This window comes from Oryzias melastigma, linkage group LG4, assembly GCF_002922805.2.
Source record: "Oryzias melastigma strain HK-1 linkage group LG4, ASM292280v2, whole genome shotgun sequence".
Taxonomy (NCBI): domain Eukaryota; kingdom Metazoa; phylum Chordata; class Actinopteri; order Beloniformes; family Adrianichthyidae; genus Oryzias; species Oryzias melastigma.
This window is the reverse complement of record NC_050515.1, coordinates 26008745-26036003: the sequence shown is the minus strand read 5'-3', so window position 1 is coordinate 26036003 and position 27259 is coordinate 26008745. Positions and strand designations below refer to the sequence as shown.

Below are 27259 nucleotides of genomic sequence, written 5' to 3'. Positions count from 1 at the left end.
TTTTTGTACAAAAAGCACTTGAAATATATTTTGAGCTGCCTGTTTACTTCACGCCCTTAGACGCATTCCAGAGTTTTTGCCAGTACAAAGCTATGCTTGTGTGCGTAAGTGGATAAGAGGAAGTCTGCATTCCCTCACAGGCATGCACTTGTGTTGTGTAATCAACCTCCTTTTCAAAAGTGGCTCAGGAGAGCTGCATAAACTTGCTTAAATGTAACTTACTCAAACGGAGGCTCACTTTTGGTTCCGAAATGTTTTACTGTAACACTGATGTCAGGTGACGAGTTTGGCAAACAGGTTGTAGCTCTCATTCATTTTCAGTTTAGAAACCAATGCTTCAGATAGTTTATGGATGACTGATATTCTTAAGAAGCTCCGGGTTTTCATATATTTCGCTGAGTCACATTCCATGGAAAATGCTTCTCTCTGAGTTAGTGAAAAGTGATCGGACTGGTCCCAGCATTTTATTTGAAGAGCTTTTCTTGCTATAATGCATTAAATACCTTGATACTGTCAAAAAATGATAAGAGTGAAACATCCTCATCATTCACCTGTTCTTCCTTTATCTGCTGTTTCACAGATGAAGAGCAGCAGAGGGAGAGGGAACATCTGGAGAAGCAGATCCACCATCTGCGTGAGTCCGGAGAGGAATGTCAGCGGAGACGGGAGCTGCTGGAACAGGCTCTGGCCTCGGCGCAAACACGCAACCGGCAGCTGGAGGAAGAGCTTCTGCGGAAACGAGCCTACGTGAAGAAAGTGGAGCGGCTGCAGAGCGCGCTGGCTCAGCTGCAGGCGGCGTGCGAGAAGAGGGAGGTGCTGGAGCTCCGGCTGCGCACTCGGCTGGAGCAGGAACTGAAAAGCCTCAGGGCCCTCCAGGTTAGGAAACAGTCGTTGCATCTACAGCCTCAAGGAGAAACGTGAGGAATGTGCATTTTGACGACACATTGAGAGGCCAGTGAATGGCTCTATTGGCTGCATCCAGGACTAGCGCGTGGGAAACCTGGGTTAGCTATTAGGGGCCGGTCCCCAGCCCGGATAAAATACAGGAACTCTCAGCCAAACCAAATGTTTAATGGAAGCTGATTCGCTGTGGTGACCCCTAACAGGATATAAAGGTGAACAATCGTGCTAGATCCAAACCCTTGAGCCATCTTATGGGGTCCAGATGACCCCACCTTTACATTCATGTGTTATCCATCCCATGACAAATGTGGACAGGAATTCATGTCTGTCATGGACACCAGTGAAGATACAAAATCCTTGAAATAAAAAAGTTCAGCGTGCTGTTTCGTGGGGTCCAGATGACCCCACTCCCAATGTCAACATACCTAGGATAGCACAAGGGTTAAGAAGGCAGGACACAGGAGGTCACACACTCATTTGTGCCTAATTGCCAACTCTGGCAAGCATCAAACAGTTGTTGAGCCAGTTCTGTGTCAGTTTTCTTAAGTTAACATTGAAGGAATTGGAGCCATTGCAAAATGCAAATTTGTTTCATGTTTGGTGACGTTCTGTCTCTCCCTGAGTCATTAACGTCCAGATGAAGGACAAAAAAAGCAACATATGAGCCCAAGAGTTCAGCACTTTAGGAACTTAACAGAATACTTGAAGTTTTTCTTTTTGTTTAAAACTAGTTGACTGATCTATAAACCTTAGTCATTGTGAACTGGGGAATTGTGTCCACAAATGGAACACAAATGTGTAGCCACAGCCTATTACCGGCTCATACGTCATTGTCTGTGACGGCACTCTACAGAAGGAACAGGGCAGGTTCTGTCATGCTTTACGCACTTCATGACGATCTCAGTCAACTTCATATTTGTCTTTTTTTCTCACAGTCCCAGAACCAGCCCGGTCATCTCACGGCCTCAGACAGGAGCTTGACTACGACTCAGCAGCAGCAGCTGCGGGAGAAGGAGGAGCGCATTCTGGCCCTGGAGGCAGACATCACCAAGTGGGAACAGAAGTACCTGGAGGAGAGCACCATGAGGCAGTTTGCCATGGATGCAGCAGCCACAGCTGCGGCACAGAGGTGTGACCAAATGATACTGCTGTGGCCAGATAAAGACTCTTGATTGTTCACGAAAAAGAGTTAAAAGATAAGGTTTATTAACAGCTGTGGCTTAACTTTCAGAGACACAACAATCATCAACCATTCACCCCGGCATTCTCCAAATAACAGCTTCAACGAGGACCTGCCTCTGTTGAGTCACAGACATCAAGAAATGGAGAACAGGTGCTTGATTTGTGTTTGTGTTTTTTGTCTTTTTGTCTTGTGGCAGCTATAAAATTGTGTTTTTTTCTGTTTAGGATCCGCGTTCTCCACGCTCAGCTCCTGGAGAAAGATGCTGTGATCAAAGTCCTCCAGCAGCGCTCCAAAAGTGAGCAAGGCAAGCTGGACAAACAGGGCCTCCGTCCTGCCAGATCCGTCCCCACCATCCACACCGTGACCTGCAGCTCGGAGAGGAAAGGTGAGGCTCCCCAATCGTTGAAGTAACGTGCCACCAACTGACAGATTGGTCCGTGTCGCCAGACAGCCAGACACCCAGAATGTATGCATCCTAAAAAAAAGTGGAGCAGAAGACCCTTTGGTGTGACTCAAATAGGCAAAGTGTTTTTTAAGCTGGAATGCATATCATCTCACACTCCAGAATAGATGCTCCAGAATAGTCATGGGAAGAGCTCCGGGCAGATGTTCTGGGGTGTGTAAATGTGGATGTTTGTGGGTAATTAAACATTGACCTTGCTTTGTCTGCGTTTGTAGGAAAGAGCCTATCAGATGACCTGACAGGTGCTTCGGTGCCAAACCCTTCATCCGTCGTCACAGCCAAGGGTCCACGTCAAGACGCTAGAACTCAAAGTGATGTGCAGGAACCGGCGGTCACTGCAGAGTCCAGCAAACCCAAAGCATCTGAGAGGATCTCAGAAGCCCCAACCGGTGGGTTTATTTGTTGATCATTATCTATATATTTGATTTTAGCAGTATGTACTGCAAACATCTTCAAGACCCACCCTGATGAAAATTGTATTTTTGGTGTTTTTGTGGCATTGTTATTTATTATGGAGGAAAATTAAGCCTAAATTGCATTTCTGATTATGTAAATAATTCTGACTCAGGAACAGATGAAAAGAAAAACCCAGTTGGTGTGGTGTTGAACATGCATGCCAAAAACACCCCGCTCCACTCCATTCTGATGCATCTGGAAGACAAATTGATCCATTTGTGTTACTCCAGTAGTGTTAGGTTGGTGGTGTGAGGGGCTATAAGCTAGTGGAAGAGAGTGTAAGCAAAGAGATGATAGAAAATGAGGTGAATTTCTAATGAATTACTGCCGCTATGTCCTAGAAAATGACAAGTTTTCTAATTTTGCCCAAACCACTGGAAGTTAATTTAAAATAGATCAAAAGATGATTCGAGTGGGACTTTAAGAGAAGTTATTGTAGCTACATCACCTTTCTTATTTTCCTTTTTTTTGTCCTCAGAGGAGCCAAAGGCCTCGCTCAAAAGCATCAACAGCGCAGACTCAGAGGCCATCGAAATCCTGATATGAGGAGAACAAAGTGTTTGCTTGAGGTCTTTTTCAAGACCTGCTCGGATGTCTGGTCTGAAACAGACGGTGGTGCAGTTCGTAGAAGAGAGCTGAGCTTTCCTTCTGCTGCTTCTGCCCGTTTCACAAGTGGAATTCTTCAAGGTACCTGGACAGTATTCTGTGAGGCGACAGGAACTGGGCTGCTGGTGGTGCATGTTGTTAGTGTTTTGTTGAAAATGTATATTTATACTGAAGAAAAAAAGCTGCTCTTGATGATGTGACAGTTGAAAAGGTGACTTGTGTTAGAGTGCTCCACTTGTTAAATTATATCTCCATAACTATATGATTATTCTTGTTTGGAGTTTTTTTGTTTATCTTAAGTTTGTTGTAGCATCTATGTTAGCATACCTTTTAAAGTAATAGGAATATTTATAAAGAAACCCAGGATAAGCATGCTATGTGTTTTACTGTCATGTCTGAGGATTATTCTGTTTCAGCCCAAATTTAAATCTCCAGTTGCCCCTCTCTGTGAAATAGGCTTGTGCTCCCATCTCAGTGGGGAGTTTTGAATGTGGAGCTTGCAACTTCTCTCCTAAAAAAGCCTTCGAGGATTGACAGTGTTTCACTGGGGTCCAATCTTCCGGATCCCGGATTAATGTTTGGCTACCGCCCAACATTTTGCTGCCCTCCGATGACACTCCGGAGCTAATCTTCTCACATTCCTCACTGGGGTAATGCTCCAGTTAAAGAAAACGGCTATCTAAAGTCTGACCCCTCGGCCTTGTAAAAATGGCACACATTCTCCACAGGATTCCTTCCCGGGGCCGCTGATTTCTTTTGGGCGATGGTAGCTGGTTCTATCATGAGCACAGTAATGGGCGGCTATAACTGGCCCGCATTTGCTACTCTATTTGTTGTCTCCATCACTGTGATATATTCGGCCATGTTTTCTTCATTGCTCAGCTATCTCACATTCTCTGAGTGGGCTATATGCTCAGCAATGGACACCTCTATTTATTTCTCCCTGCTTAATGTAGGATTACCGAACACTGCTGAATGTAAACTACTGTTTTTAAGGAGAATGCTCTGTCTGGAACTGGAAAGAGTCACCGTTTTCATCTATTTTTGGATTTAAAGGCCTGTAAATGTAATTAAGAATATGAAAGTTTTGCTTCAATTTGTGGAAGGAAGCATCAACCCCATCATTCATATTTTCCCCCATAATGCATATGCTGGTCAATGCCATTTCCCAGTTTTCTTCTTTGTTTTCCTGAATGTTTACACGAATGGCTGTTTGAAGCAAGGAAATTTAATATATTTATGTGTGTTAGTCATTTATATATCTGTAAACTGTTTTGGTTTTCATGTGCCAAAGATGTCCTCCACCTTTAAGTTATGTCACAAGAGGCACTGCTAATGTGCTTCGCTCCAGCTCCATGACGTTGCTGTGAACTTTTGTAAAGGAAACGTTTGTCTTTTTGCCGCAGCATTTCACAATAATAGATTAAAATTCTTAATATATACCAGACACGCTTTCAACTCGTTTATTTGTCATGAACGAAACTTTTATTGCTTTACCCTACAACACTTTCACTATAATAAGTTACACCATCACTCTTCTCGGGTAATTTTACCCAATATAATATACCCAATAAAACGTATTTGTCATAAAAAAATAAAAATATGACAACACCTGATAAATTAGAGACGTTTTATTACTTTTTCAACTGTGGTATATTTAACAAAATGGAAAATAAAAACATAAGAAGATCCTTAAAACATGGCTGAAAATTACTGAAAATTTTGGAATCTGAGAACAAAACAAAAAAAAAATTATACTGGAGACTTTACCCAGGGACCCATGACACTCAGAAAAATGCAACATATTGAACATTATGTAAATATTTTTGCTTGGGTCAAAATCACTCACCAATAGTGCTTAAGGTGTTTTTTTACCTTACAAATAATTCATATATATATATTTTTGTGGCAATCTACATTTTTAGTTCAACAAAAGTATTTTTTTTTCAGATATTTTCAAAATATTGCACAATAATTCCACAATGAACCCAAAAGTGTTCAAAATCCAAAATTCAGAGTAATACATTTAGGCATTTTTGCTGCAAAAATCAAACGAATTGAAGTTTATAATAGTGATCAAACACGTAGAGACAAAATAAAAATGTATAAATCCAAAAAAGTCAAAACAGTTAGAGAAATGTTGCAAACTCTATACAATGTTCCAATGATTTAAGTTCCATTATTCTTGTTATATTTGATCAAAATAAAAAATGTAAAAGCTAAAAACGTTTTAAAACCTTTACATTAAATGTTAAATATAAAATACACCAATGTGGCAGCTGATTTAATTCCTACATCATTGTAAACATCTGAATTGATTTCAATCCGATTTATGGTTTCAGAAACAGAACAGTTACTTCCTTGATGTTTCAAATCAAATATACTGTATATATTGTTTTAAGTAAACTGTAATATGAGCACATATAATGATTTAAATCACTTTACAAGTATGGAAATGAGGATTTTCCTGAACAATTTTACATGTAAATATTTATCATATGATTTCATGTTTTGGTTACAAAATAACATCATTATAACATTTGTTTACGCCACACAGATGTGTTCCACTTTAGCTCTACGCCTGAAAGCCAGAACTGTCTTTGTAAATCCAGTCTTTCATTTGTAATTGACTCAAATTAGTCTTTTTTCCAAAGGTCACACATAATTCGTCATCTTTTCTTTGCATTGTCAAACATGGAAGTTTTACATTCACCAAATTCTTCAAATATGTGTCACACCGTTTCAAATTCTACATCCAGCTTTCTCTGCTCGGGTTTAAATTGGCTCAACACACCTGATCAAAGTGATCAACAAGTTAAAGGGGCAGAAAAAAACTGCCAGCTGGACCAGGGCTGCTGCCACCCTATGATAGACAAAGGTTTAGTGCTCGTAAAAAGACTCAGATCACTACATAAACACAGTACAGCGTAGGACACACATGATGAGATGCACTGCAAATATAGAAGATCTATAGAGGGATTGAGTTCTGAAATTTTCTAAACGTTAACCTCTTCTCTTCTTCCTCCTCTCAACCTTTGGGTCAGCTGATGTGACCTCTGGGATCAAAACTTTTACAGTTAATTCTGGAGATCTTTGAGATCAATTGGACCCAAAAGTATGTCATAAAAGTATTTGTTTCATCTAAACTATTCAAAGAACACATTCAAAGAGAAAGCTGATGCGTATGTCCTACTAAATTCCAACCAGTTTTAAAGATATTTAAGCATCTTGTTAGAATCCGGTGTCTATGAAAAGTTGCCCTTGAGTCCCATATATCAGCCGAAAGCTTAAATGTGTTCACAACTTTACAAGGCAATAACATTTTACTGCCAGGTTGTTCCAAGTTTGAGTTAAAGCGTTTCATTAGTGGGCTTAGACTGCGGTCACATATTCTAAAATGCTACCATGCAGCAACCTAAAGGCAAGTTTTTCAGAAAATTTGACAAGAGGCTGTAGAGGTTTTGAGAAAAAGTAAAAATTTGGCAGAGAGCGGACGATTTTTCTCTAAAGGATTGGTCAAAGGTTGCCCGGGCACATTTTGACGTGATGTGGCAATCTGGTAACCGGCGGAGATGATGCCAAATTGGGCGATACCTGGGCAGCCACAGCCGGACCGTCAGTCAAAAAGTGGGTCATTCAGCAACAACACCAACGATTTACACTGTGTGTAAGTAAAAAAATCTTAAAAGATTCAGCCGATGCCTCCCCATCGCACGGTTGTATTTGTGATCGTAGATTTAATTAAATAAAAAATGTGCTTGAATCACTATGTAAAGCTGGCTGAAAGTTTTATTCTTTAAAAAAGTGTAGGTCATGACACAATTATTGCTTTGTCCTCACATGTTTTCCTTTTGTAAAATTCTTTTTGCTGCAGTCGGGAGGTTTTACAGATGTATCATCTTGATGCTTGTCAGAATTTTTGACATTTTTGTTCTTTTTCTGGTACATTTCCAAGATGTTTTCTTTCTTCGTAAACTTTGACTTTCAATGTAAATATTTTTGTCTTCCTTGTTCCCCCTGTGAGCCTGGAATAGCATTCCACAGATGCCACACATTTTCCTCCAGCTGCCTTTTTTTTTTGGTAGCCCAGTGCCACTTTCCTCCTCCTCGCAATAATAAATCTCCATTTGTTGAACGCCATTTTCAGCACTGACACACGCGGCACCACCGTGTCTGTGATTTACCATTATTTTGGTCTCATCTATGTTCACACTGATCACATTTCAAATACTTCATCCTTGCCTTCAGTCTGGCTACATGTAAGACACGAGCCCCCACCAAGCTGTGAGTGACGTGAAGGGGGAGCCTGCTCAGGATTATGTGACTCCAAGTTTGAACCGACTCACTGATGGTGTCTCATGTGTCCATAACTCGTCATTCTCCAGCCAGGATGAGGAAAAATGTACTGAACGTTAATGCATTCCCCACACATCTGGACATTTGCTGGAAATCCTGCACCGCTGATGCATTTATCATCATTATTTCATCACAAGTGGTTCTCCCTCAACCACAACATCAGTCTGTGGATCAACTACAGATGTCTGTCCTTGAAATGGCAAAAAAAGAGACTAAATTCCTTCTGGTCCATGCCTGAATAATAAAAAAAAATAATTAAAAAAAAATGGTTGCATTTAAATTTTAATCATAAAGATATATGATATATACTAAAAATCATCTGACTTGCTTTGAGAACTTCTGAGAACACCAGAAAACCTGTGTGGGATGTTTGTAAAACAAAAAAATAATAGTGCGGCTCTGTGTTTTGCCTTAATTTCCATGGAGATTCCAAAACTTCCTGCCTGCTGCAGCCATGGAATTTGCCCCCACCTCCAACATTTCCACATAAATCAGGGCAACATCTTCTAAATTTAGACCAGTTCTGGGAGGATGTAAATCTCTCAGACTTGCATCAAACTGTTAGATTCATTATGTGAGGAAGACAAATAAGATGTTTTGATTTTGGTGCTGGTGGTACAGCTGAGTTTTTCACTTTTTCACTAACTTATCCTGACTCTGCTCCACTTTTTCTCCTAAGTTTCGAATGGATCGCAGAAACTCACAATAGAGTAGAGAGAAAAGAAAAAGGAAGCAAAAATATATGTAAGAATTTAAGAAATGAGGCAAAGACATTTCACTCTACCTAAAATGATGGCTACTGTTGGGTGAAGGCGGGGTTTTACCCCTGTTAGGTTGACAATTTATCACAGGACACACACTCTCACCTGGAGACAATTTAGAGCAGGGGTCTAAAACTGGCAGCCCGCGAGCCATTTGTGGCTCCAAAGTTGGTATTTTGCGGCTCCCACCTTAACACCTGATGCTAACGCTTAAACACAAAATCTTTAACATACAGTAATTTTTTAATAGTTAACATGATCAACCAGTAGATTCTGAACCTACTGGAATTGTGTTGATTGTGTTAACAATTAAAAAAAAAATCAAGTAAATCAAAGTACATAAACATTGGAATTCTGGTGTTAAAGGGTTAATTTGAAATGTTAATGTTGGTGCAAACTATGAGTTTTGTAGAAATGACACTTTTACAGTACTGTGTGGAGCTGACAAACCAACCAATCGCAGTGGGGTATGTAGCTCTGTCTATTTTTTAGCATGAACCAAAGCAAAAATATAAAAAGAAGCTAGCATTTCTCAAAATCGGATTTTTTTTTCCTTTTACGTTTTTACCTTTTACCTTGGTGGATGCCAAATTAGCGAAAAAGCTAGCTCATGTCCTAATTACTAGCTGAACTCCAAATTAGCATAACATTCATCAGTAAATCAGCCAAAAATGTTAGCATGTTGCTAAAATAAAAGCTAAACTCAAAATTAGCCTAAAAGCTCAAGTAGATAACAAATTAGCCAAAAATGTTAGCGTATTGCTAAAATATTACCTTAACTCCAAATTAGCATAAAACATTTCATTAGAGGCCATATTAGTCAAAAAATGCCCAATTACTACCTGAACTCCAAAATGGCCTAAAATTCCTAGGTAAACTAAATTACTAAAAAGAGTCAGCCTGGTTCTAGGAGCTAAATTATAAATTATCAAAAAAAAAAAGTTCAGTAAATAAATTAGCTGAAAACATCTGCATGTTGCTAAATTATTAGCTAGACCTTAAATTAGCACAAAATTCCTCAGTAAGCTAAATTAGTCAAAAACGTTTGTCTGTTGCTAAAACAGAAGCTAAACTCGAAATTAGCCTAAAAACCCCAGTAGATAACAAATTAGCCAAAAATGTTAGCATGTTGCTAAAATAATAGCTAATCTCCAAGTTTTTGAAAATTACCATTATATTTTTCTTCACCTAGAGAGCCACAAAGTAGGGATAAAAGAGCCATATGTGGCTCTGGAGCCGCAGGTTGCAAACCCCTGGCTTAGTAGTACATAGACATAAACAAATGTTCAGTAAACTTGTCCAGTAGACGTAGACAATGGACCAAAGATATGTATTTTTGGCACAAAAGGAACCCCATACCGCCCAGCCTCAGCCAGACTCTGGCTTCAATGGCCCCAAGGTAAATTGAGACCCCTGCTTTAGAGTCACCAGCTAACCTATGATGCACGTTTTGGCCTGTGGGAGGAAGAAAACTCATGAGGCGAGAGTGCTAACCACTGCACCACCCGCCCTGAACTGGTCACGGTTCAAGGAAGTGACTTTTGAAACTCACGAATTCCAACTAAGAAGACAATAAAAGAAGCAAAAGTATGCTGTTCCAGTCTGTTTCAATCATGACATTCTTGGAATCTCCTAACAACCCTCGTCATTATCTCAGCAGCAGTGTTCAAGGAATGATTGTCATGAGGGCTTCACCAGGTCCAAGTTAAAACATGTCAGCAGGTGGAAGGCAGTAAACCCGTTAGCAAAGCCAAAAAAAATGTGGTGAGCTTTCTTCAGAGCGCAGGACTTACTTTTATAGTCCGTGTGTAAATAATGAGGTTCTTAACGAACAGGGAGGTAATGCTGAGTGAATAGCTGCCAAATATGAAGGTTCAGCAAGAAAAAATAGCAGACATTTTTGTTAATTTAGCCAACGTTCTTTCATTTGCCACATTTTTTGTAGTTTAATGTCAGAATTTATTGCAAGTAAAAGTATTTTACGTTACATGTAAAATCATTCCAATTTAAATATAAATGGAAAACATGAAAACTAAATACAAATCCTAATGTGCTAATGTAAATATTAAATCTACACGTACAATCAATTTAAATCAAAATATTAAATCAAAAATGCTAAATGTAAAATGATGATGAAATGTCAAATAATTAAGTCTAGACACGAAATCACATGTCAATCTAAATATTACAGATTCATTTTTTATCTAAATTTAAATGCTAATTCAATATTTATCCATCCATCTGCAGAACCTACTGTTGGGCAAAGGTGGGGTGCACCCTGAACAGCTTGCTAGTCTTTCACAGGGCCACACAACCACACATGTGAGATAAGTAATTTAAAAAAAATACCAATGAATCATTTTAGACTGTGGGATGAAACCAAAGTGCTGCACATCCACAAGGAAAACATGCAATCTCCACACATGAGTCTGTGCTAGGATTTGAACCAGGACCTGCTAACAAAAAGTTAACCCATCTGCAGCCCTAACTTGGCATCTAAAATATAAATCTCAATTTCAAATCTTAAATCCATCTTATAGCATTTGACATATTCAGTTTGACATCTAAATTAAAATAGGTGGTTTGCATAATTAGTAAAGAAGAGTTTTAGTGATAGCTCTGTGAGCTGCCAACCCATGGAACCAGTCTGGGTCTTCCTGAGCCAGTCCCCAGCCCGGATAAAATACAGGGTTGTATCAGGAATGACAAAACTTCTTGCCAAACTACTAATTCACTGTGGCGACCCTGATGGAACATGCTAAAAGTTGACCAACAAAAGCCCTGTCGAGGTCTGACCTACACTTTTAATTCAGTGACAGAATTATTGCATGAAAATCTTAGTAAATAAGAATATCATATGGTAATAAGCCCTGAAATGGACTGGCAGACAGGGTGTACCCTGCTCCTGCCCAAGCTGGGTAAGCTCCAACATTCCTGTGAACCTGAATAGGAATAAGTGGGTAAAGAAGATGGATGGAGGCTTTAAACATTACTGTTACAGATTTCCATCATAGTCACAAAGAAAATGTTGCTTCCAGGCCAACAGAAACTCTTATTAGATTTACAGAGCAGTACTTTTTCATTCAGAGCCAAAGATGTTTGGTTCATAAATGAACTCCTCATTTAAAATCTTTCTTTTTTGGGGGTTATAATTAAGTTAATTGGATGATCTTCATGTTCTTAGTTTGACAAATGTGTTGATTATTAGCTGAGTTCAATCAGCTGGAAAGTCTCTGTGGGTCACTTACAAACAAAGAAATGTAAACCCAAACTTGATGTCTGATGGGATTTAGAACTCACCCATCTCTCCAAGAATAAAGCCTCTTTGAGACCCAGCTTGAAAAAAACCAAAACCCACTGCTGATACACTGGGAATAAACTTTACCCCAAGAATAATTAAGTGAATGAAAAGACTTAAATAACATATAGAGAAAAAATAATCAAAAATCTTCTTAGTTCTTGTAAATTCCAGACAAAGACAGATAAAACATCTACTGCTTTACTACAAACCTGCTTTTTAAAAGTGTGTCATTCCCACATCTGCCCACTAGATGGCAGGGCTTTGGACATTGCTGGGAAATTTTGACACAAAAAATTGTTTTGAAATTCCATGAGGTTCCACAATGATCATCAATTAAAAAAGATGACTTAATTGATACAGTATCTGACTTACCTGGTGCTATGGGGCGAAAAGAAGAAGAAGAATCCACTTCCTGCTTAAAGGGGACAGCCAATGAGGAAGTCTAGAGGTGTTGATTTATTCCCTTTTGATTGATTGTGATGCTTCAATTCGATCTATGAGTAAAGATTAGTTGTATCAAAATGATTAAGTAAATAAAATGACTTAGTTTCTTTTATTTTAAACATGTTCTGGAGCAAGGACGATCAACAGCAGGGTGTCAGACTCCAGGCCTTGAGGATCTGTTCCAGAAATCACACCTTGACTGCTGCTGATGACCAGAATCAGGTGTGTTTGGCCAATAAGATGCTACAAAAATAAGTTTGGAGGAAAACATGCAGGACACTGGTCCCTGAGACCAAGAGTTTGACGCCTGTGAGGTGAAGGAACATTAAAATGACCTCCTTAAAGGCAAAAGTAAAACGTTTTGTAGGTGGATGTTGAATATTTATTAAAAATTTAAAACAAATTTGAACCAATTGATTGTTTTGAGCAGCACTTGAGGACAGTTACAACTGTTTTTGCAATAGAGAAGCTCAGATTCAAGCTGTTTTTTCAGTTGTCAGCCTTTGGGTCCATCAGGACGAGCTCTCATGGCCTCTTTCACCCTGGCTGCAACACAAACACACAAAACCAACAGTTACACAACAGAATCTAAGACATGGATGTGCAGGAGGAAGCAGAGCAGATCAAGGCTGGAGCAGATCTTTTTCAGCTAAACATCTCCCTCTGCTGGTGTTTTTGACTGAACACAAGATAATCCCATTTCAACAGGCAGCTGAAATAGGTGCACAATTACAGGTGGTAAATTCAGCAAAACTATAACGATAAGAAGCAAAAAGGATAAGACAGCTTGTGGAGTCTGACTTGATCAAAGGGAGCTGACTATGCCTGGGGGGGTCCAAGCTTTGCCACCTTCCTTTTTGCTGTCATCAGCTGTTTTCTGCAAACTCTGTCAACTAGACGGCCCACTCCAGAAGAATCAGACCTGCTGCGAGGCCAGATAACGTATCGACAAGGCCCAAACACAATGGTCCACTAAATCACATCAATTGTCATTTTTTATTAAACTGTCTTAACATTAAAACAAATCTTTTCAAATGAAACCATGAAAACAAAACAACATATTTTTTAAACAAACACTGATTTACCGCCAATAAATTTAGAATAATAATAAAAAAATATTCCTCCTTAATTGGTGATGCTGGTGACATATTTTAGGTTTTAGAGCTGGGAAAGCCGAAAATCGTTCCTCCAGAGCGATCCATCCACTCGGAATCACAGTTACTGGATGGGAGTCATCTTTCCATATCAACCACACCATCCGAACAGCATAAAACACAAGACCTGAACTAAGTAAAAATATTTTTAACTTTTTCTAAAATCTTCAGGATTACCTGTTGTTTGTAGAAATGACCAATTTAACCTTTGCTCGTTAAGCAGTCCTTTATTTCACTAAAAATGATGTGATGAAATGACTAATGATGAATATTACAACAACAAATATTTAATTTTGAAACACTTGAATACATTAAAATGTGTTTTTCATAATTGAAATACAAATTAGGAGTCTATAAACAAATTATATATGCAAACATATTTCAAATATTTAGTTTATTTATGTAGATGTTTGCCATTGAGACTAAAGACATTTTGAAAATTATCATTTAATGCAAAGAAAGTTTAAAAACGTAATAAATGACAAACATAAAGGGAAAACAGGTCTATAAATGAATCAGGTAACATCTGTACAATCCCAAACATAAAGTTTGACACAAATAAAAAAAATAAAAACAAACAATTTAACATTTAGTGGATGAAAAAATCTGGAACTAAAAGTTGTAGTAAAACATTGTATCGCTCACCTGATCTTCTTCCTCTGCCTTTAGCCTACGAATAGACAAGAAAAAGTCTAGTTTGAAAGAGGTGCGGTTTTAAAAACATTTAGCATCAAGTTAATGAGCCATAGACCCAATAGCATCCACACAGAACTCCAGGACATCCCATCCTGTGGAGTTAATAGTAATTCCAGCCTGAGAGTTGAGGGGGAAATGTGGAAAAACAAAAAGAGAAAATATTAAAGCAGAAGTGGAAATTAGTTAAAGTTTTTGAATTAAAGGCTCTAAGAAAGACCCAAAAAGAAAGACACTCAACACATCTCAGGATGTTGGAAGACACACAAAAATGATGGGAAGTTAGGTTGCTGTTCTGCTTCACATACTGCATCTTCTGTATCTTCTCCCTCGTCCTCTTCTGCTCTGTCTCCTTCTGCCTCTTCATCCTCTGCCTGACCTCTCATCTTCCCTCTCTGCTTCCTCCTCCTCTCTGTGTGAACCTCCATTTCACTCCTCCAACAGAACCTCCTTGTTGTGAGGTAGAGACAACAACACGTGATCAATGAAGACAAGTATTGCAGCTTAAATACAACCTTCATGAGTTGTCGGCTGACAGATGGTCGGCTCAGCTGTTGGATGAAGACGGTAACAAGGAAATGAAGGAGTTAGTCTTGTTGATAGTCGTCCATTTGAGTCAAATTAACCTAAAAGCAGATTGAGAAGGTTTGCTAAGCAAATCATGATCAAATTACTTTCATTGCAATAGCGAGATTTATTCAAAAATAATGTACGTAAAAAATAAAATTCACCAGTGTTAGTCATGTCTAATTATTACAAAAAGCAGGAATATGTGAACCATCTTTACTGAAAAAATACTGAAAAAAAAAGAAACAAACTTAATCAGGGGATTTTTCACTTTCTTCACTCCTACTTCATAGTGAGAAGACTCTGGTTCAAATCCTGGCTGGGTTCTTTCTTTCTGTGTGGAGGTTGCATGTTCTCCTTGAGCATATGAGGGTTTTCTCCAGACACTCTGGCTTCCTCCCACAGTCCAAAAACATGCTTCATTGGTTAATTTGTGTATTTAAATGTTCCTAAGTGTGCTTTCTTCATCCTATAGTCTTACGGATAGACTTCAGTAACCCTGTGACCCCAAAAGGGATTCAGACGTTGGATGGATGGATGGATGGATGGATGTAGTCTGAAAAGAGCACCATTCTATTCTACCTGTTTTTAACAACATTAGTGCCAAGTTCTTTAATATTAGAGGTGTAACTATTTTTTTTAACATTTCATTTTATATCATAATTTGTGGTTGCCGATACAATTTAAAGTCGATATTGATACATTTTAAATGATACGATTTTATTGGATTCACGGACCGAGAGGCGATCTGGGACATCTTTAGTGAAAACTTCAACCAGTGTGACTCAGACATAAATACCTGGTACTGAACAGTGCAGGTGAAGTTTTACCGATTTCTTGTATTTATTTAAAGTGCAAATTAAACATGTGTACAAACAAACAAACAAACAAGAATGAATGTCCAATAGCCCACTGTTGTTTTCCCACATTAAACTAAGTAAGTTAGTAAGTAAACTTTATTTATTATCTGGTTAAATAAATCAATTCATCCTTACACCCCCTACCCAAAATATTTACCTTTTTCATTTTTCCACAATTGCACTCTACATTAATTTTTGATTGTTGCTTCGGTTACAGTTTTTTTTTATTAGAAATGACCCTAACCTTTGTGCATTTGAGAAGACACTGAAGTGTCTGAACAGAGTAAGGAAATGTGATAGAGGTACTAAGTGCTCTGTGATCAGTTAAAATGTGAGAAATAGGCCGTCTGTTTAACATTTAGAGTCAGTCGTGGACTTCTAAGACCGTTCTTGTTTACAGAAACTAGTACCAGCATGTTCTTTTCTACAAAATTCCACAAATGTATTTTGGTCCAGGAAACTGTTAGTCATGAATTATCTGTAGTCCTGACAGCTTTCCAGCTGATGTTGTTTTGACTGCCTTCCTGTGAGACCTTATGGGCTTTGTAGTTTTTAAATGACTCCAGTTTGAAAGATTTATAATAAAACATAGTTTTAAGTCATCTGTGGCACCAAAAGAGACTCTAAATAAGTATTAGTATTAATAAATAAATAAAGGAAGATTATTTTTCTGGAAAGAGGAGTAAGGATTTCCGGTGCACGTAACTGTAACTGTGGTGTGACGGTGACGCTATGAAACCTACCTGCGCGTTCCACCAGGCCACGCCCCCCACCCCACCTGAGCTCAGGAAAATCAAAGAGAAACTCCTGCAGGTCAGAGAACAGACAAACGCGCGAGAGAGTCAGCTGGAAACCTGTGGAGGTTTAAACTTTGACACAAACTACACTTGAAGCGGAGAGTGAACATTTACAGGACTGAGGGAGGAGGTTTTCAGGTGAGCGAACACGGATCTTTATCACCTGTTTGTGCGAATTGCTGCTCCAAGCTGACAGTTTGAGACGCGTTCTGGATCAGAACGAGGCTTCATTTTTCTAGTATTTTTGGAATTTTTAATACAAATGAGCAGCAGTGGTAATAGGTGCTGTGAATGCGGGTTTGTTTTGATGCGTGGTGTTCATTTGATGAGGCGTTTAGGGGCCAGCTGTGGCATTTCATGCGTAACTGCTGCTGCTGTTTGGATGGTGACAGACAGCTGGGGCGCACTCCTGCTCCTCCTCCTCCTCTTCTCCTTCCTCACTCTACTGGTTCTGCTGCACGCGCAAGTTTCAGCCTGCCTGACGCACACTTTCACAACAGTTTCGGCTGCATTCCCAAACTGCTGCGTCTGTTGGAGTCAAAGGAAATCCAGCAAGCCTTTTACGCACCAAAGTTTGGTTGTATCTGAACTCGTCTGGCTTTGCTATTCAAGTAAAAATTATTGAGTTAATATCCTACTAAAGCAAAAATTAAGAGTCTAAATGAACTATGATTGCATAACACCAGCTTAAATTGATTTAATTTCTATTTGAGAAATATTGTTGCCCTGTTATGCACATAAGAATTAGTCAAAAAATATTATTTTATATTAAATTCTTGTCAAATCAATTTAATTATCTCACACTTTGGTCCAAACGTCACCTTTCTCTGCTGCTGAAAACCTATTCAAAGGGTTTTGGTCAGGGCTGGGAAAACCTTTTAGGCCACTAAGGCTTCTAAAATTGGACAGAATGGCTGGACCAAAGGCAGATGCAATAATCCACCTCATAAAAGAAAGAAATAACATCTGGATGAAAACTTGCTGTCATTTTGATTCAAAAGCGATATCAAAATCGAACACTTGGACATTTTAATTTCAAAATTTGATGGCTTTTGTTTAAATTTTATTAAACTGCACCAAAGGGTTTGTGTCCCTCAGGGAAAAACCCAAACTTAAAGAAATGCTACGTTCATGTAGTTTTGAAATCATCTGGAAAAATGATTCTCTGATTTAGAAAACACGCAGAAACGTCAGGAAAGCAGCAAATTTTGAAACATAATTAAAAATAAACTTTCTGAGCAAAAGTGAGTGTATTTGTAGTGCAAAATCTATGAGGACACACCAGAATCACTGGGAAGATAAAACATTATTCAAGATTATCGTTGTAATTCATGGTGGGTCAGTTTAAAACGTTAACGGGCTGCATGGTCCGCTAAAATTTAACACTAAAATATTAAGCATAAGGTTTTTGTGTCATTATAGTATAAGACTAAGTTTGTGTTACTAACTTGCTAAAACAAATGTTTATCATTGGAGTAGCCAATATTTGATCAGTAGTTGGGATTTTTTTTTATCTCCTAACTACATTAAAGGCCCTATTAGCACATTTAGATCATAAATGAACTTTAATCCTCATACAGACAGTGTGTAAAGATATACCGGGGCAGTAAAAATGTAAACTATTATGATCATGTATTTAGAGGGGTGTAAATACAAGAGGGTCTAATTGTTTAAAATGTACCTGTATATGTTAGACAGTATGTTTACATAATTATCATGGGTAAATTGTACCCACAGTACCCTTTAATCGATGGTAAGCTTCACAAATTGTTGAAAAGCATGGAACATTTACACAAATACTTTAGCTTTTTGTACACAAAATGACAACAGCCACACAGGCTCATCAAAAAATGTAATGAAGAAACTATTAACATCGACGTAATGTACGTTTACATACAAAACAGATTTTTTTTTTTGCAGTTTTGTTTTTCAATGATGAGGAAATAATGAGTCATGTATATTTAATTGATAAACACAATTACAGTTTTAAAAAAATCAAAGCCATAATTTGAAAAAAAGAGAACTTTTGGAAAAACACACAATTTTTGTTCTGCATATGTAATTTTTTTACACAGGGAAGTGGGATTTTATTTACTTATAGTTAATCCAAAACAAGTGTTTTTTTCTGCTTTTGAAGCAAAATTGTTTTTACTCAAAATAAATAAAAACTTGCTCAGATATATTACATACCATTTTTGGGGTTACAAAACTAGGCTGATTTTTTCTTTTTTTTTTATAGTGCATTTTCAAGTCTGAAAAATATAAAATGAAGTGACAATATTGGAATTGGGGGTTTTAACATCCAGGAGCTGGAATCAAACCTTTTGAAGAGCAAATGTATCATTTCTAGAGAGTTATGATCCATCTATTCACCACATGTTGCTTTAGCATTTGGTCTGGTGGAAGCATGGCTGTTTATCCAGCTGTTCATCTAAACCTCTTTAAAGCATTTTTACATTCTTTTAAAGACCTTCTGGTTTCATTTTTTTTTTTATTCATATTAAATTGACAATATATCAAACTTTTTAAAATATTTTTTCTAGAATGATTGGGGCTATCATCATAACCCATAGAAAAATGTCAAATCAGAGCAGAAATGTCCAGTTTATATCATAATAAAGAGGTAAGACTTTATGTAAATGATCCAAACGTATCTGGTGTTTTGTAACCCAGAGTGCCGTCAGGTATTTCACCCTGTTTACATACATGTTTACCTGCTTCCGCACACCTGACTTTATTGAAATCGTGGCTGCCACTCCTCTGCAGAGCAGGATGGAGAGCCGTGTAGGATCAGAAGTGAAGGCATGAGTGTGTTAGTAGCTGTAAAGTGGCTTGTTTGAACTGCTTGTGTGCCTCAAGTGTGGAAGCTACAAAGCCCAGGCCTCTGGAGTACAGCCGACCTGCAGCCTTTGTAAACCTGAGTGTTTGTAGTGCAAAAGCCTCCTATTTGCTCAGTGAAGGCCTGGCTGCTCCTTGTTATCCACTAACCACAGCTCAGCTCTCTGCTTAATTATACACTTTTGTTTGGAATTCACAGAATGAGTAACTATTAAAGTAGGTTTCTGTGTTCAAGGAGAGGGTTCGTTCTCCAAGACTTTGTTGTTAACATGCTGCTCATTGATTTGTGAAGCCTTAGAGCTTGATATGGAACAAATGTGGCTTTACTGCTGGACAGAAAAACAACCAGGACCTCACTCACTTTAATTAATTCTGGTTCTTGTAAAAACCATCATAAAAATTGTGTTTTAACACGTTGAATTTTTCTCGTGATAAAGGACAAATATGAATAAAATGAATCTTAAAATCATATTTCTGAGTTATTAAAATCGCTGTGAATTAGTAGGAAATAAAAAAGTGCAGTTAGAAAAAGCCACATTGATGCATCCATTTGTAGATGAATTGATCCTCGTCTTCGTTTTCCTTGTCTGAGCTGGAATCTCGCTCCAAACTGTACCGATAGCTCCAATGTTGCTCGCCATTTATTGTAGCACCGGTAAAGTTAGGATGGTGTTGTGAGGTGCTGTAAGCTAGCAGGGGAGCATGCAAGCAGATGGGATAGTGGACGGATTACGCCTGGTTCACACTGGACGCGGAAGCGGCTCGTAACGGAGGCTGCTTACATTTGGCGCCCTTTTTAACCTACGGTGTGGTTCACACCAGGCATGGAGCGCCGCGGTCCTCTGCGGAAGGCTCACGCCGTGCAGCAGATCGCTCCAGCGTCTGGTCTATTTTGTGCACGAGCGATCTGTGTCAATTCTAGCAGGAACTTACATTAAGATACATGAGAAAATCTGGCTTATTTTCAAAATATAACCAATTTTTCACAATAAAACACAGCAAATGACAAATGTGATCATGTTTTTGTTTCTAAACAGACTGTGTTGATTAAGAAAATACCTACAATCACAACACACACTCATGTACACTCATGTGTGTCTCAACAACAGATTAATTAAAGAGGTGTAGGCCTTCAAACTACTTGCTTCTTCTTAGCAGATACATGAGGTAATATTTTTAGGTCATTAACTTATCCGTGATGGCAAAAAAACAAAAAAAAGCTCTAGCAGAAGCGCCTGTTGACCGTCGCAGAAAAATATGCGTCTGATATGAATTGCAGAAGAGTGCGCGCTCCACTCCGCACCGCTTTGCTGCGCTTCTTCGTTCAGTGTAGCCTAGCTCTTTAAGCTGTTCTCATGTCAGCCATCTGACTTCTGTTGTTTCTCTGAATTAATAATTCCCTGCAGGTGACGTGGACACCCCGAGGGCATCTGTGACTAAACTCCTTGTTACTATCAGCACTATACCTGACTGTCACATAACACCTTAATGGTGCCCTTTCAATATTTGACACATCTCTAGCTTTTATGTTAATGAGCGACCTGTTGTGGTTTCTGAGGGTTTTTCCTCCTCCTCCTCCTCCTCCGGGGCGAGTTCGGCTCAGGTCACTGTGACTGGTCTAAAGGATCCAGGAAAACGACCACTGCCCTCCAGCTTTTGGGCGTGCTTAAACGTTAACCATGAAATTGAGATAACATCAAAGCTCTCCGTGCACAGTGGCGTTTCCTGACTCTCAGACACAGTTGAACCACTGTAGGAACCCAGGAAACCTAACTCCGGGCAGAAGGATCTATAGTGGAGCAAACAACCCATCAATTATTAACAGCCCAGCGCTCTCATTCCTGCATCGTAACCATAGCACCCAGAGGATTTAAACTCAGTCATGGCCTGGGACATGCTACTTTGTGGGAAAGTTAGTTGAGAAGAACACAGAGAGAGCTCGAGCTGGTGGACTAACTTTGTGAAATAATCGCCGGAAAGTACCAATCAGGACAAAGGAATGCATTCGTTATTTTCTGGATGGAACAAATGACAGCTGGACACTTTTTCTACTGAATTTGGGATATTTTTAAGGAGCTGACTGCTGTTGTCTTTGAGGAATCTGCAGATGTGAATCTGTTGAGAAGTCTTTTCTGACGCCACATTTTTGTAAAGTCATGAATCTGAAGCAGCGAATGAAACTGCTGAAGCACTTTGGCTCGGTCCCCCCGGAGCAGCCGGCCCCGCCGCCGCTGCTGGTGGTGCCTGTAAGTGAGAGGAGGGTTATACAGCCTCATATTTGTTTATCATTTTTTTATTTTGTGAAGAAAAATGTTCATGTTAATTAGAAGCTTATAAAGGGAGGAATTCAACCTTTCCGGTGTTTTTATTTTATTTTCAAATTCAGCCAAAAGCAACTTTTCTGTAACATAATCATCTAAAAATTAGGTAAATTTGTGATCATGAAGTGGTTTAAACTGTAGAGGTAGATGTTGAGTGTCAATTACTGAGAATATTCTTAAAATGTTTCATTTCTCAGTGGACTTGACATATTTTGGCATGTTGTGTTAAAATAACAGCTGACTCCTAAAGCTTTTCCAGCTGCATGATTTTATTGTGCCTGTGGGAACAATGGATCGCTTTTGCTGCATTTAATTGATTTTTTTTTTCAATTAAATGCAGCAGCTATCTTTGCAAATAGTCAAAAGCTAAATATGTGTTTAAAATAAATGTAACATTTGAGACGACTGTGTTTTAACACAAGATAATGGTCCTTTGGAGAACCAAAATTTGTGAGAATGACAAAAAAAGTTAAGTATTTGATTATATTTTTGTCTTTCAACTATCATTTTTCTATTGTTTTAATATTGATTGTGTCCTTCTGATGGGCTTCTCAGGTATTATCGGTCTTTTTTGTTTTTCAGAGAAGTTTCCTCACCTGGTATTAAACAATTTGGAAAGAAAAACTTTTTTTTGGGTTTGTTTTGTGAGATAAGATTCCCTAAATAATTTAATAAAATGGCTGAAATTAGGCTGCAGATGGCTTTAAATATACATATTTTACCTAACCTGCTTTACGCTGTGGTATCAGTTTATTAGGGGGTCAAAGGCCGTGCAGCTCCACCCCTAAAACTCCTCATCAACGGCCACTAGAGAGTGAATGCAAGCCTGGAGGGGTGGAGCGCTCTCCAGGTGAGGACTCCACTTGATGTTTCTCCATTTGCTCTGCTGAGAAAAGACACCATACCCGGTCATGTTACAAATAATTTCAGCCGGAGGATCGAATATCTGCCGGACTGAGGCCTTCTTGTAGTCGGAGCTAATCTGAGGAAGGAGGAGTTGATTATCGTGTATCCGGGATGAGAAGGTTGTTGTTGCGTGTTCCGTATGGAATATAAAGAGCGGGCTGTTTGTTGAGCGAGCGAGGCCACAGGTGTTGGAAAGGCCCCCTGGAGAAAATGGAAGTAAGGTTCAAAGACCAAGCAGTAAGTGCAACTGATGTTAGGATCCTTTAAAAGAATCGATGCAGTTGCAGTGTGCCGCTTTCTAAACCATAACAGATTATAAAAGGTTCTCTGAAAATGATTTAATCTGATCGTACAGAAAGGTTTTCATCATTTTAAAGTAAATTCTCATTTTTCATTTGAACTCGGTGCTCGATCACTCTGTAAAGCATCTTTTTGTTTGGTCAGAATCTGAACAACCTTGACGTCTAATGATGCAAAAATACAAACCACCTGTGCTCCAAAATTACCCTCATTTAGCATTTATACAAAAGCTTAATGTTCATTGTTACATCACATATTTGCTGATTGTTTAATGCAGATCTTCTCTGTAATCTCTCCAAACAGCTGAATTCCTTTTCCTCTTTCTAATTTTGCTGTTCTTTGGTATCTGGGTCAAACTGGCCTCACTTTGGAAAGGCGGGATGAGGCGTTCGAGGACTTCCTGTAAACAGGCTGTTCTTATTTTTATTAAGTTGAAGAAAAGTCACTTTGCTGCTCCAACATCAACATTTAGTAAAAAATACACAGAATCAAATTCCCTCTTGTTACTGGGCAACTTTTGTTTTTATCCATTTGATCATTAACTTACGAGTGGCCTACTGTTCAAAGGTCCTCCACACCTCAGCAGGTTTAAGATCGCTTTGTTGATCACATGCGGTTTCTGTCTGTAAATTATTTTGGTGGTTAAAATGTTCAACACTATAATTACATAATAATAATAGTTTATTGTTAATGCCATTTTACAAGGAAACACATGTTAGCCCATTTTTAGGCTTAAACAATTGCAACAGAATTAAGAAAAATCTTATATATTTTGTTCCTTTTAAATTAGCACAAGGCAACATTAATAACAGAAAAAATACATCTTTAAAAACTACATTTTTACCCCCTCCCCATCTTGTCCTCCAGCTGACATTTTTTCACAGCTTGTATTTATCTAATATCCCATCTTTAAACTTTTTTTTAATATAACTATGCTTGCAGTTTCTTTCAATTTAGTGAGTTCCATATTGACTCCATAAACTGATAAGTGTGTCTGTCTTAAAGTTGTGTGTGCAAAAAAGGAAATAGTTGAGAAAATCTGTTGTTTTGTGCCTGGATAGTTTTCCTTGAGCTAAAAACAGTGGAACCAGCTCACATTTGCTACTGAATGTTTGGACAAACTCCAGCTTGCTTTTGATTATTACAGCTATGTAAACTTCTGCATGACCCGGGCATCTGGCTTTACTTGTTTCTTGTGCGAAACCACAAGCCTTTGTGTGTTTATTACTACATAATATTGCATTGAAAGGAGCTCGTTTGAGAGAAATACAATTCTTAGAAGAATAGTGTTGACCCCGACTGTTAACTTTTTACCTGTTAACACGATCAATGTAATTCCAGTAGATTTTGAAGGAGAAAAGCGGTGTGAGCTGCTTTTCTCCTCAAAATCTACTGGAATTACATTGATCGTGCTGACAATTGAAAATTTACAGTAAATCAAAGAACATAAATGCTGGAGCTCCGGTGTTAAAGGGTTAATTTAATTTAAAATAACCTGACAAATATGAAGTTCATGTCCAGATTAATGGAAAAAAGTTCCAGATTCAGTTTGCTTCCATAAATGGATTTCCGGTTTGTAAAGTCATCCACACCTCACAGATACTAGTTACGCAGCCTTCCTCCGTACCGGTCAGGTGGGGTAGAAACAAGTGTGAGCATGCTCAGACCAGGTTGACTTAAACAAACACTCACTGTTCGGCTCAGGATCAACTTTCCTTCGCGTAAGGATCTGTGTTCTACATCAGAATTAACACGTCAGGTTTTACAATTTGTTGCATCTCATAATAAGACTTTTGTGTCTGTTTACAGAGACCCGCCATGGAGGAATTAACAATATGGGAGCAGCATACAATAACTCTAAGCAAGGTAAGTGAATTTTGTGATCAGAGATTTATGATTATTTTAACTAAAACAGATAGAAAAATAAACTATGGAAATTTAAGTAGTGTACAGTGGCTATGCGGAAGGCGCCCAGCATTTTTAGTATTGTCTCTCAGGCTATTGTGAGGCTCTTTCAGAGCTTCTGCTGCAGGTGCTTGGGTTTCGAAGCACAGACCCGAGCAGGAATTCAGAAGCGCCACGCCCTGCTGCCTCACCGCGGCACCCTCCTGCCTTTGGAATGTGCTCTGTCTCCCTCTATCTCCCTCTGGCATCACCTGCTCACTCTCCTGCATTGTTTTTCTGCTTCCTTTTTGCCTCATTCATCTTTTTTTTTTCCCATCTCAGGATTCCAAACTGGGTTTTGGTTTTGCCATATCTGGAGGCAAAGACAAACCAAACCCAGATAATGGGGACACAGCTGTGGTGGTGTCTGACGTTCTGCCAAATGGACCTGCCATGGGACGACTGTTGTAAGTTTACCATTCTTGACTATTTACACCTTTCAGTAGTTCACAGATCCACATTTTTATGAGACTTTTCTGGATTTTTATAGTCAAAGGGACCAAATTACCATGGTGAATGGCATCAGTATGGACCACGTCCACTCAAACTTTACCATTCAAACTCTCAAAACATGTGGAAAGACGGCAAACATAGTAAGTATGACAAAAAAAATAAAAATTAAAAGAAAAACTGAAACCAATCATTTTTTATTTCTGTCAGACGGTCAAGCGTCCTCGAAAAATACAAATTCCACCAAGCTCCAAACCAACGCGGGCAGCGTCCCAGTCCAACCTGCTGGATCACGACTCCCCCAGACGAACACGCCGCTTCTCCGACGGCAGTGATCCCCGGGATTCGGATCGCTACCGTTCCCATGCCCGCAGCACGTCACCTGACCGAAACGGCTATGGAAACAACTCGCCGATGATGTCCTCCGGCTACAAGCGTCTGCCACAAAGCAGTCATCCAGACAAACCTATCAAAACCACTTTGATCAAAAAGAAATCCACAGATGGTAAAGAATTAGTCCAAACTTGAACACCTCTTATTTATGTTGATTTTAACATGTTTTTTCATTAATTTGACAATTTTTGCAGAGTATGGACTCAAGCTGGGCAGCCAGATTTTTATAAAGCACATGACTGAAACTGGTCTAGCTGCTAAAGAAGGCACCCTGCAAGAGGGAGACCTCATTCTCAAGGTGAAGACAGTCAGGGTTGTCGGCAGTTTTAGGACGAAGGCCACTTAAAGGATCCTAATCCATCTGTGTTCCTTAATGAGCAGATCAACGGCATGACAACAGAGAATCTATCTTTGCTGGAGACCAAACACCTGGTGGAGAAGAGCAGGGGCAAGCTGACCATGATGGTCCTCAGAGATGACCGCAAGTTTCTGGTCAAGATCCCAGAGATAGACGACAGCCCCCACAACACGGAGGACGAGGGCCACAAAAACAGCAGCTCTGAGCTGGAGGGTCAGTGAAAAACTTTCTTACGTTCATTTAAAAACTGCGACTTTTAAAGCAGCAAAAAAAACTTAAAATGTTGCTCCCTGTTGTTGCAGAAATTTCCGACATTGATGAAGACATCATTCCTCGCAGAACGGCTCGCCAAACTGCTAAAGAGAAGCGGACACGCAGGTACAGACTTACTCCATCGTATTAACCAAGCCACACCCTGCAGATGAATGACTTTACTAACAAAAGCTTCATCTCTAATCCAGAACCAGAGCTGAGCCGATTCCTGTTGCAAAGTCCCGTGACTCCTCGCCGATGCGTTCCACCCTGGGACGGCCTCCTCCAAAAAACTACTCTCCTCGCAGACGTAAGTCCCTTCAAAATAAAAATACAGATTCAATTACTATGTTATAATATTTTTACTAGTGCAGAGGAAAACTCTCCAAGCTTGTGTATTTGTTAGTTTGGTGATGACAATGTTTGAATTGTTTCTTCAGCTCCTTCTGAGTCAGAGTCTGACCACAGCGCCTCTCCTCCTGTCGTCAGAAGACGGAGTCCTGAAATGAAGGATTCCAGCAAATACAAGTCAGTTCACCTTCATTCTTTTGTAAATTTCCAGAAAGTTCTTTCCACAGAGCACAATATTCATTACCTAATGTAAAACCACATGGAGTCACGTCAGGTCCATGGTTATTTGAAAGTGACTAAAAGCAGATGGAGGAGGAGCCAGTTGAGGTGGCTTGGGCATCTGATCCAGATACCTCCTGGACGCCTCCCTGGAGAGATGTTCGGGTAATGTCCCACTGGGCGGAGGCCCTGGGGAAGACCCAGGACACGCTGGAGAGACTATGTCTCTCAGCTGGCCTGGGAACGCCTCGGGATGAGTGGAAGAAGATTGATGGATGAAAGCAGATTTGTTTTGTGAAAATGATTGATATTGTAACATGTTATAAGATCTCAACTCGCACCAAAGAAAAAGGCTTGTATCATCAATCATGGAGGAGAATGGG

At 39.2% G+C, this 27259-nt stretch overlaps 2 protein-coding genes and 1 long non-coding RNA gene across 5 annotated transcripts in view; 2 read left to right on the top strand and 1 right to left on the bottom strand.

Annotated features, from left to right (window-relative positions):
* The window catches only part of amotl2a (angiomotin like 2a), a 7724-nt gene extending 2666 nt beyond the window's left edge, over positions 1-5058 (top strand). For both annotated transcript variants that reach the window (XM_024279320.2, XM_024279319.2), the window contains exons 6-11: positions 581-876; positions 1839-2032; positions 2135-2236; positions 2311-2471; positions 2765-2938; positions 3484-5058. In XM_024279320.2, the coding sequence (XP_024135088.1) occupies positions 581-876; positions 1839-2032; positions 2135-2236; positions 2311-2471; positions 2765-2938; positions 3484-3551 (995 nt within the window). In that variant the 3' untranslated portion in view covers positions 3552-5058. The remainder of the gene's footprint in view (positions 1-580; positions 877-1838; positions 2033-2134; positions 2237-2310; positions 2472-2764; positions 2939-3483) is intronic.
* Positions 2093-12680, bottom strand: LOC118598704. Its single transcript, XR_004947804.1, has 2 exons — positions 12402-12680; positions 2093-2561 (listed from the first exon to the last, which is right to left on the bottom strand). It is a non-coding gene; the product is annotated as an uncharacterized LOC118598704 (long non-coding RNA).
* Positions 12681-16484: 3804 nt separating this feature from the next.
* tjp3 (tight junction protein 3) overlaps positions 16485-27259 on the top strand; it is a gene marked incomplete in the record, with an annotated part of 22191 nt that continues 11416 nt past the window's right edge. The window contains 10 exon segments of one of the 2 annotated variants that reach the window (XM_024279232.2): positions 16485-16682; positions 24719-24775; positions 25136-25260; positions 25344-25446; positions 25514-25808; positions 25891-25994; positions 26078-26267; positions 26357-26432; positions 26516-26616; positions 26747-26834. In XM_024279232.2, coding sequence (XP_024135000.1) covers positions 24728-24775; positions 25136-25260; positions 25344-25446; positions 25514-25808; positions 25891-25994; positions 26078-26267; positions 26357-26432; positions 26516-26616; positions 26747-26834 — 1130 coding nt within the window. 2 annotated transcript variants of the gene reach the window in all.